Source organism: Tiliqua scincoides, chromosome 4, assembly GCF_035046505.1.
Source record: "Tiliqua scincoides isolate rTilSci1 chromosome 4, rTilSci1.hap2, whole genome shotgun sequence".
NCBI lineage: Eukaryota > Metazoa > Chordata > Lepidosauria > Squamata > Scincidae > Tiliqua > Tiliqua scincoides.
In genome coordinates, this window is record NC_089824.1 from 100,922,977 (window position 1) to 100,934,362 (window position 11,386).

General features: G+C 50.7%; 1 protein-coding gene across 1 annotated transcript; it reads left to right on the forward strand.

The window, feature by feature from the left end:
* Positions 1–201: 201 nt before the first annotated feature.
* Positions 202–3,587, forward strand: FOXA2 (forkhead box A2). Its single transcript, XM_066625243.1, has 2 exons — positions 202–288; positions 2,310–3,587. The coding sequence occupies exons 1-2, from the start codon at positions 202–204 to the stop codon at positions 3,585–3,587; spliced, it is 1,365 nt and encodes a 454-aa protein (XP_066481340.1).
* Positions 3,588–11,386: the final 7,799 nt, after the last annotated feature.

Here is an 11,386-nt window from a genome sequence, read left to right on the forward strand (position 1 = left end):
GAGCCCACCCTCCTTCCCCATCACACGCATAGAGGGAGGGAAGGAAAGAGGGAGGGAGGGAGGAAGGGAGGGGGGAGGGAGCGAAAGAGGGAGGGAGGGAGGGAGGGAGGGCTGGGGGGGTGTTTTCCTTTTTGCCCTTTTTTTTGGTTGCTCTCTCTCCCTCTGTCGTCGCTTGTTGTGGCTGTTAAATTTTAAACTGCCATGCACTCCGCTTCCAGTATGCTGGGAGTCGTGAAAATGGAAGGACACGAGCACACGGAGTGGACCAACTACTACAGCGAGCCGGAGGTAAATGGCAACTTCTCTCTGTTTGCGTCTCTCTCTCTCTCTCTCTCTCTGTTTGTGAGTGGGTCCCGCACCCAATCCCCAAGCCTCCTCCTTCTGCTAAAAAACAGCACTCTCTCTCTCTCTCTGTCTCCTCTCTCTCCCTCTTTTTATACAACACTGTGTTAGCCTTGAGATAATATTAACTTTGTGATCAAATATTGACTTGCCAAGCCTCCAAATCCTTTTGCCATGCCTAGCCGCGCTATCCTAACAAAGTTGTGTTTGGCAGAGAGGTTGTGTGGGGGGGGGGGGAGGAAGGGCGCCGAGGGGGGAGTTATAAGAAACCAGGGGGAGCGGGGGGGGGACATTTATTGCTCTAAATCTCGCATCGTGAAGGTTATATTGAATAAAAAGAGCCTGAGCAAGACTTGTTCCCCTGTAGACCCCAATGCGAGGAGCAGAGCTTGATCTACAACCCACAGGGGTTTCCCAGGGTTGGGACCATAGTGTCTCCTGCCCCAGGAAACAAAAGTGGTCTTTTCGAATCGGGATGCTGTCTTCCTTGAGCCAGATGGCGTTTCTCCTTCCCCCTGGAGTCCCTGGATTTCCGCTGGTTTTACACTCCGATTGTAAACCAGACCCACACATTTCCACGGTGTTTAACTTTACCTCGGATGGGCATGACCTCCGCCACCACAACCCCCGATTTAGCTGTGATCCTTGGTCTGCCGAAGAGGTTGAACGGGGGTCAATGTGGATTACTTCCAAGTAGCACTTGCGCTGAGATCGAATTCCCTAAATGAAAGCAAACGCTTTCTATTGAATGGCTGCGTGGATCCGGTTTAGCAGTGTTCACACGCGCTCCTTGTAAGTAAGTCGCATTGAAATCCAAGAGGATAGCTTCTCCCCGAAAGGGCGTCTGTGAAACGGATTCGCATGTCTCGCGGCCCGATCCTAGGCATGTCTACTCAGAAGTCAGTTCCATTGAGTTCAATGGGGCTTACTCCCAGGAAAGTGTGGATCGGTCCGGTCAGTTGTGAGCGTGTCACCGGGAGAGGGCTCGCTTCCTGGCAAACCTGTTTAGGGTCAGGGTGTTGGTTGGCTCGGTTGACAAGGATTTGGGGTTTTCACCTGCCTTTCTGCCCCGCCAGCCAGTAGAGAAAGGTTTTGAGAGCTCCCAAATCCTCTCCTCCTTCCGTCCCAGTGCTAACCACATTCCTTGGAGAACAAAAAGACCCGTTCAAGGCAAGGCGACTCGCTCCTTAGAACAGAGAAACGAGAGCCAGGAAGGCTACGATCGCCGACCCTGCACTTCTGCACGGTTAACAATTTCACACCCGGGTCCGAAAAAGGTTGCTTACAAGCCAGCGGTTTCACTGGGAGTCACCCACTCTTAGGATCTCGTTTTGCGTCCCTTGGAACCCCGTCCTAATCAGGGGCACGATCCAGACCAAGCCAAGTCCTTTTGCTCGTGGACTGTCGTGGAAATTGACCCCGGCCCTTAGCCACAGTTTCACCGATTTGAATGGGTCTTACTCCCACATAAGTGGGCATAGAGGTGCAGCAGGAAGCACGTGCCGAGCAGCTCAAGCCTAAGTGGGTCTACTCAAAAGTAAGTCTTCATTAGGTTCAGTGAGGCTTGCTCCCAGGAAAGTGTGCATAGGATTGTAGCCTAAGAGCCCAATCCTACACCTGTCTACTCAGAAGCCAGTCCCATTGTAGTCAGTGGGGTGTGCTCCCAGGAAAGTGTGGATAGGTTTGCAGTCTAATTCTCCTGTTCCAAGGAAAAGGGCCTGTGCCTGAATCATGACCCATTATTACTCGGAAGGAGGTCCCCTTGGTTTCAATGGGGCACTTCCCAGGAGGTCTAGTGGAGAGATCCTCAGAATCGTCCGGGGTGCTTGTTTCGTCGAGATCCGTGGGGGGGGGGACACGAGTGGGGGTGTTAGAGGTTCAGTGGGAATGGGGTCTTGGGTGGGGCGATGACTGAGCCCTGGACAACTAACCCCTGGGCTCCTTCCCTTCTCTTGTCGCCTCTGCAGGGCTACTCCTCCATGAACGCGGGGCTGGGCATGAACGGCTACATGACCATGCCCGCCATGGGCGCGGCGGGCAACATGACGACGGTGGCGTCCGGCGGCTCCATGGGCATGTCCTACGCGGCGGGCCCGGCGGGCATGAACCTCTCCCCGGGCGCGGGGGCCATGGCCAGCATGGCGGCGCACCTGAGCCCCAGCCTGAGCCCTCTGGGCGGCCAGGCGGGCTCGATGGGGGGCGCTCTGGGCGCCTACTCGGCCCTGAGCCCGGTGGGGGGCGGCGGAGGCGGGGGCGCCTACGGGCAGGCGGCGGGTCTGGGCCGGTCGCGGGACGCCAAGAGCTACCGCCGGAGCTACACGCACGCCAAGCCGCCCTACTCGTACATCTCGCTGATCACCATGGCCATCCAGCAGTCGCCCAACAAGATGCTGACGCTGAGCGAGATCTACCAGTGGATCATGGACCTCTTCCCCTTCTACCGGCAGAACCAGCAGCGCTGGCAGAACTCCATCCGGCACTCGCTCTCCTTCAACGACTGCTTCCTCAAGGTGCCGCGCTCGCCCGACAAGCCCGGCAAGGGCTCCTTCTGGACGCTGCACCCGGACTCCGGCAACATGTTCGAGAACGGCTGCTACCTGCGGCGCCAGAAGCGCTTCAAGTGCGACAAGCCCCCCGGCTCCAAGCAGCAGCAGCAGCAGCAGCAGGGAGCCTCGCCCGCCCCGTCGGGGGGCAAGAAGACCGCCTCGCAGCAGCAGCAGCCGCAGCAGCAGGAGCGAGAGGTGCCCAACGGGGGCGCCCCGGAGTCCCCGCACTCCAGCGCCTCCCCTTGCCAGGAGCACAAGCGCGCCCTGGTAGACCTGAAGGGCCACCCGGAGCCCGCCCCGTCGCCGGCCCAGCAGCAGCAGCAGCACCTGCTGGCCCAGCATCACGCCCACGCGGGGCTCTCGCACGAGGCGCACCTCAAGGCGGAGCACCACTACGCCTTCAACCACCCCTTCTCCATCACCAACCTGATGTCCTCCGGCGAGCAGCAGCAGCACCCCCACCACCCGCACCAGCACCACCCCCACCAGCACCACCCGCACCAGCACCACCCCCACCACAAAATGGACCTCAAGGCTTACGAGCAGGTGATGCACTACACCGGCTACGGCTCGCCCGTGCCCGGCAGCCTGGCCATGGGCTCCGTCACGAACAAAAGCGCCCTCGAGGCCTCGCCCTTGGCCGCAGACACCTCCTACTACCAAGGGGTCTACTCGCGACCCATCATGAACTCTTCCTGAGCAGCCCGCCTCTTCGCTGCCTCCCTCTTCTTCCCTCCCAGCGCAAAACCGACGGACTTTGCGAGGCAGGAGGGACTCTTCACCTTGAAACGGGGTAGATTTCGGAAAGTGTTAACATTGTGCCCAAAGCAACCTTCCAACACCCTCCGCCGCCCCCCCCCGTCCAGTCCCTCTCCACTACTTACCCAAAGTCCAGCGGACTAAGAGGTCGTGGCGCGCGGAGGACAGTGCCACATTCAAACTCAAGACCCCGCGCCTTTCTATCGGCCGCCGTATAGTCTTTAGCCTGTTTAAAAATGAAATTTTAAAAAAAATGATTTTAAAAGCCACTTTTCTATGGGGAGGAGCGTTCCTACATTTGGCAAGGAGCCCCTGCAATTCTCGTTGGGGTCATAGTTAGAAGCCCCCCCCCCCCAATATTTAATATACGTTTGCTCTTCTGTTATTTAAACTCCAACCCTTTTCTCCCTATGTTAGGGGAGGGGGCAGGGGGAGGTTTGAGTTCTAGCAACCAGGGGGCGTAAAAAGCCTCCCAATTCCACAGGCTCTTGACTAAGTTTACTCAGACACAATTCTAATTTTATTTGAACTGAAGGTTTCTTTTTAGGCGGATTCTTTGTGTGTTTCTTTGTCTGTCGCAGGGAGTTCTATACATATATCTATTTTTGGGGGTGTGAAAGTGACACAGATATCAGTGTGTGTGTGTGTGTGTGTGTGTGAACCGATGTTAGATTTTAAAACTGAAGATCAAAAGACTGTAGCATTGTGAAGTCAAAAACAACAAAAAAAAAGGAAAAAAAAGACTTTAGATTGTAATTTGACCCGCGAAGGTTCGATGTTACCGGGAGAGTAAACGACTCGGATCCGATTAATTTATCGTTTTCTGTACGCTTTATTTATGGCTTATCAATGTGTATTCTGGTAAGGACCAGCCACATTCTCACAAACCTATATTAAAGTGCTGTTGGAGATTTTTTTCCACTTTACCGTTGTAAAAAAATTCCTTCAGACCTTCATGCTTTTTTTTTTTTTTTCTGGCTGAAATGTATAATGCAAAAGGACTGGGGATAAAAACAACATCAACTAATTTCACTTCCGGATTCAATTATTACTAATGGGCTTACTATAACCACCATGGCATGGTGTGTAAGCACCATACTCACTTTCAAAAAGAGAAGGGTAGTTTAATTTGGACTCTCGCCACTTCCTATACTGCATAGAAGAGCACACATGTATAGGAAGCATATACGAGCCTCCTCATATAGAACGTACATATAGAATGTATATTCTATGCCAGTTAGGCCTACGGGCACCTGGGTTCTAAACATGAATCAATGCTAATTATATGTGGGTTTACTCGGAAGCAAATTCCATGGAGTTCTGTGGCCCTTCTTCTGGCCTGAACCTTGTAGGTTTACTCGGAAGAAAGTTCAGTTGAGTTTAATAGGGCTTACTTCGAAATAAGTGTAAACAGGGTTGCACTCCTGCTCCCCCCAAAAAGTGCATTGGATTTAGGGCCTGATCCCATCCATCTTTCCAGCGCTGGCGCAACTGTGACAACGACGCATGTGCTGCACCTTGCCTTTGGGAAGCAGTCACAGAGACCCCCTCGAGGTAAGAGAATATTTAGTCTTTTACCTCAGTGCTATATTGTGGTTTCGTCCACACTGAAAATTTGGATAGGATTGAGCCCTAAATTTGCTTGCTGTCTCCACTGAGTTTGACTTTGGAGGAAGCCCCACTGAACTCAGGGGATTAATAGACATGCGTGGAGTTGGGCGATTGGGCTGGCTGCCCTGTATTTTGTATATTTTCTTGTTCCGTGTTCCATGTATGTATTGCACATGACTTTACCCCATGATCCTATGAATGTGGACTGGTCACAATGGAAGTTGAAACCACTGAATATGTTGGCAATCTGGCTTTAGGATGCCATCCCACCGTTAGCGATGTACAGTAGCGATGTACATCCCGCCATTAGCGATGTAGATTTCCAGGGAGTAACTAAGGAATAACTCGGGGACAATCAGATATGCAGCCTCGGTGACAATCAGATATGCATACATCTGTATAGACAGTATATGACGCCTGTGTGCAGTAATTTAAATAATGATGCTGGACACGATCCGGCCAAAACAAAGTGCTGTGCCTTTAAATCCCGTTGATGTCAATGGCAGATCTAAACTCATACTTAAATCCCTTTCACCTGAAACATTTGAGACCTAATCGTGCTTTAACTTGGACCGGATCGTGTTTGGATCCTATTTCGTTGTTAAACAACGACCCTGTAAGACAGGCCAGTCTAATCCCAGTAGGGCAGATGGGGAGGGCTGAGAGAGAGTAGCTCCACTCAATCACTGGTGAGTTCACATTTTGAATGGAGGACTTCCAGCTTCACAAATATTGGATTCCGCACTGCCATCGATCTTTCTCCTAAAAAATAACACCAGCAGCAACCAAAGGATGGGCGTAGCATGCCCCGGGGCCTGTGCGGGGCTCCTATGCATTCCAAGTGGGGGGGGGGCTACCTGGGAGAATTTTCCCAGGATTGTGCCCGTTTTCACGAACGAGGAAACGTCCTGCATTTGGATGCTTTAAATCGAGGTCTAAATGCAGGGGGTCAGTTTAAACATCTGGGCACCAGTTCTCCCATCAGGAGAGACAGAGCATTAAACCCAGACCCGCTCCCACCCACCCACAGGCCGACACGTGCACTCAATGGTATTTTAAGGGGTCGTTTTTATTGGGTTGATAGATTCGAATTCGGAGCTCAGATAGAAGTTTCAAAGGGTTGACAGCCCAATTCTATGCATGTCCACTCAGAAGTAAGTTCCACTGAGTTCGATAAGGGCTTACTCCCAGGAAAGTGTGGCTAGAATTGCAGCGTGAGTCTAACTCCAGTGGAAGAAGAATGGCCAATAATGCCAGAATTGACCGGACAGGCTGTGCCTAAGGCAGGGGATCACAACACTCCAGTGCCCGCTTCTTCTGCCCCCAAAGTGCGTCCTCTCTCTGTGTGCGTCTTTTCTGGGCCTGATTGGGATCAGCGCTCTTCCTGGCGAGGAGAGGGAAGCTCTTAATAGCCGAGGACCAGGCGGGGTTAAAAGGGGACTTCAACCAGTCCCAGGCTCCTGCGTTCCTGCAGAAATCAGTGGGTGACTAGAGGGTGGGGAGAAGAGGTAGAGTCTGACCTGAAGAGGATGGAGTGGGGAGAAGGATGCATGTGACCAGCCTGCTTTAGCTAGCGGAGTCCACGCGAAGGTCCAGCCCTGTCTGAGGGTTTCTCAGAAGGGGTTCTCGCTTTGGTCACAATATCTTCACTTGCTCCTTTGGAGGCCAAAGGCAAAGCAGCTCTTCGATTGGCTTCCCGATCCTAAACCCTTGTGGCCGATCCTAAAACCTTGTGGGGTCAGAGAATCCCACGCAAAACCACTTGCCAGCGATGGGTGCCTTGTGGGATGTTTAGAATTCCTAAACTCCAGTGATTTCTGGAAGCCATTCGCAGGTGCCATCTTGGGCATGTTTACTCAGAAGTAAAACCCCTGGCACCCATGAATGTCAACGGGCCTCTCTCCCAGTCAACGCGCAGTGCGTGGTGCTTCACCTTTCGATGGGAGGCGCTGCAGCGGAGGTGAGTCTCGCGGAGTTCAGGGCTGTAGGAGGCTCCAGGGCTGAGGCTCTTTAGGTGGAAGGAAACCAAAGCCCAGTGAAGCAGGTGGGGCGTGGCACGTCCCTGGCACTCAGCGTTGGGCTGTGGGACAATCTCACCAAAAGCACTGCGGCAGACTTCAAAGAAACGGCTCTCTCGCCGCACACGAAAGGCTCTGAGCACCAGCAGAGCCATCCGCTGTGCTTGAAGGAGACAAGGACAGTGGAGGACAAATTTGGGAGCCCCAATCAAGCAGGGAATTCAGACTCTTTCATAAAGAATCTTTCGCATATAGAGCTTTGCCTGCAGGCACAGTACTTGGTCATCCACACAAGGCTGTAAGGTAGGTGGTCTTAGATTGGAAGACCTTCAGACTGAGGCTGGGGACTTGGGTCTGCCTAAGGTCACCCAGAGAATCTCCACGGATTTTCTAACTATTGGTGCAGATGAAATGATCCACTGTCTTTCAAGAGGTAAGCCTGCGAGAAAGCTCTATTGGACACCACCGGACATTTCCCAGTAAGCACGACCAGGTTTCCCATTTAAGGGCAAATAAAACAAGGATACTGACAACCTCATCTTATAAAGCCCTTTCCTTTGTCAGTTAGGCAGCATCCCTATTGCAGGGCCAGCCCAAGACACCCTTGACACCTGAGGGGGCCTGCCAAATACTGCCCCCTTCCCCAAAGATGTGCCTGCTCCTGCCGCTTTCCCATGCTCCAGGTCAGCATTCTCCTTTCCTCACATGTCCTCTTCCTTTCTGTCCTCTTCCTTTTCAATCCAGGGATTGGAACAGCTGAAGCAAGAAAATGGACAGAGAAGGGCACCCTCCAACTGTGTTCTCTCTAAGGCAGCCATTTTCAACAACTGCGCCATGGCACACTGGTGTGCCATGAATGGTCCTCAGTGGGAACTTGGGAGAGGGTCATTTATTAGTAGGACTTTTGGGGATGTGAGCCCCCATTGGCAGCACAGTGTGCCTTGTCAAGAGACTGATGGTGTGCCTTGACAATTTTAGTGCTTTGCCAGTGTACCATGAGGTGGAAAATGTTGAAAAACACAGCTCTAAGGGGGCCATGCTATGCACAGATCCCTTTGACAGCTGTGCAGTTTGCCAGACCAGGAGTGATGCTTTGCTCCTCCGTTGGGATCACTACTGTGCCAGACACCTCTGAAAATCCTGCAATGATGTCATCACATCACCAAAAGCCCTGATTGCTGAGTTCCCTGCTGTGTGGAGCTCAGCTGGGAGGTGAACGCAGTGCTGCCATGCACCTTAGAGGGAACACTGTTCCCCCCCACCAGTCTGTTGCCTGAGCGACCTCTTCAGTTGGTCTCATGGATGGGCCCACCCTAGCATTCATACACTGACTTGGAAGCGAAGGGCTAGCTCATATAGGCCCATGATGCTGACTTCCATGTGAAAACGTATCCTACTTACTTTTATGTTATAGGTAGACGTTCCATATCACTGCAGCCATGTAGATTTCAGTGGAGTCTGTTCTCCAAGGGCGTTGGTGTTCTCCAGGCCCAAGACACTCTCACTAGTCCTGGTTTGTGTCTCTGAACCAAGCAAAGAGAAGTACCTCAAATCAAGATGTCTTGGAATAAAACACAGTTTGAGTTAAATACAATACTCACACTTTACCCCCATATGCAACCCGATCCTGCCCACTTTCTTCAGTGGTACTTTCAAGAGAGCGTGAACTGTAGCCAACCGGGTCTTACTCAGAAGTACAATTTAAAAGAATTTAACTGAATGAGTTTACTAGTATCTATGTGTATAGGATTATAGCTTCAAATGGGGAGGGGGAATCCAATGAATGTCAGATTAATTGACTCCAGACTAACTATGTTTAGGATAAATTTTGCAGAAAGAACAGTTCACCCCATTTCTGGCATAATCTAGTTCTGCTGCAGATTTAAGGTTAACACCAGAAGTTTACCAAGAAATGAGATTTACCACTAAGCAACATATATTTAGGGTACTAATTACTCATACCAAAGACGTTTTGAGGGTGAGAGAGAACCTAAATCCTCCCCAGCCTGGCCCCAGGCCTGTAAGAGGAATTTTATCAGGGTTACAAAGTTTCTTTTGGGCCACCTTCCAAGGGGAAGATTCTTAAGGCTGCAATCCTAACCACACTTTCCTGAGAGTAAGGCCCATTGAACAAAATAGGTCTACTTCTGAGTAGACCTGGTTAGGATTGTGCCCTAAATCTTTCTAAAATCTTTTAAATATAGAGAATCATTGTGGAAAATTGGCACCATCATATTTAGGCTCACACAAAGATGGAAAGTGTCCTGTGCGAGCCAAAATCCACTTCTGCAGCAGCTGTAGTCCTGCAGCTGTGTCCCTGAGCTCCTATACACTCCTTCATAGCATGAGGATTTGCAAGCCAAAGAGTTACTGAGGCAGGCCAGTTTCCTCCCAGATTTGACTCTGTGTTAAGGAGTGTCATGTATGCATTCCTCAACCCAGTACTTATGGTTTGCAGCAGCCCCCAGCAGCTCACGTGGGAAGCGAGTCCAGACGAGATTGAAACATGTAAGATCCCAGGAAATTTCTCTCATTTGGCTCATGGGCCCCCTTTTTGACCCTGGACCTGATCAACTTTACACCCCCCCCCCCACCAAGGCTACCTCTTTCCGGTTTTCTCCTAGATACAATTCAAAAGAATCAATTTTTGTATTCTGCGTAAGGTTCTATTCATGCCTGCATAAACACGATGCACGACGCTTTAGTTTAGTTTTGTGATGTCATTCCCCTAACATCCCACGGGTTGACGAGCGACCATAAGTGAACTAGAAATTTTACAGGTAGTAATTTCCTCAGTGCCACATTGCTTCAGAAGAGCAGGCGAAACACCTGGCTGTTTGATGTACCTATGGTAGGTTTCTCCTTAGACTTCATTTCCATGGAACTTACAGCGCAATCCTATGAAAGTGTACTCAGAAGTAGGTCCCATTGTGCTCAATGGGGCTTGCTCCTAGGAAGGTGTGGATAGGATTGCAGCCATAAGCAGCGAGCCAAATCCATCGCCTGTGGAATTGGAAGTCGGTCGCAGGGATTTGAAGGGAATTGACTTCTGAAAGGAAGAGTGGGATCACCAGGGTTGGGTCAGCAAGTGATGTTTGCATCATGAAGGCGTGAAACTGCATGAGCCGCCAGAAGTCCAGAACCGCACATCAGGCTTTTGTAAGATCCTAAAATGTTTTTCTAAGTGTCTCTTCACACGTTCAACTTCTTCCAGCTTTTAGTAACCAAATGATGTGTCCACAGGTGTGAACCTGCTGTTGCTAATGCTCTACACCCCATCTTACAACACTTATTTGCAAGTAAGTTCCACTCATTTTAATCGACCCTTGCCTCCTTGTGTAGAAGGAAGTTGGTTTAGAAGCACTTTGGTGAATCTCAACCGGTGCTTAACTGAACATCGTAATCTGGGGAATTCAAGGATTTGATTTCATTGTACGATACCCAAGGCAAAGGTGATGATACAGTACCTCTGTCGCATAACTGAAATTAACATGGCGAAACAGATCAAGGAAAATGTCAGAACCTGGAGGAATCTTGACATTTAGCAGTCAGTCTTAGGATTGTAGGAAGCTTAGCTACCTGTAAGGGCCCAAAAAGACTAAGGGTCGAATCCTATCAAATTTTCCAGTGCCAGTGCAGCCGTGCTGGTGGAGCATGCGCTGCATTCCTTGGTGGGGAGGCAGCCACAGAGGCCTCCTCAAGGTAAGGGAATAATTGTTCTCTTATCTGGGGGCTGCATTGCAGCTGCACCAGTGATGGAAATTTGGATAGGATTGGACCCCAACACCACAATCCTTTGCATGCCTACTCAGAAGTAAGTTCTATCGTTTTCAGTGTGACTACTCCCAGGTAAGATTGCAGTTCAAGTTACTTTTTTATGTATGTAAACCCACAGCATGGCCAAATACTTTTTATCCACGAATGACAGCAAAGAAGATTAAATCTGGACATTTACTGGAAGCCCTCCGCTGGAGGTGACCATGACTGATCAATAGGCTTCTAAATTTTAAAACTGAAGTGGAGGACTGATATCTGATATCGACTGTCAAATCTATACCCGTGGTACCAAAACAGAGACCACACGTGAAGTGTCAGTCAGTGGCTGCCGCA

Excerpts from the sequence above, each read along its gene's own strand:
- FOXA2 (XM_066625243.1), top strand. The coding sequence starts at position 202 with ATGCACTCCGCTTCCAGTATGCTGGGAGTCGTGAAAATGGAAGGACAC. Across the intron at positions 289-2,309 it reads ACTACTACAGCGAGCCGGAG|GGCTACTCCTCCATGAACGC; the intron begins GTAAATGGCAAC and ends TCGCCTCTGCAG.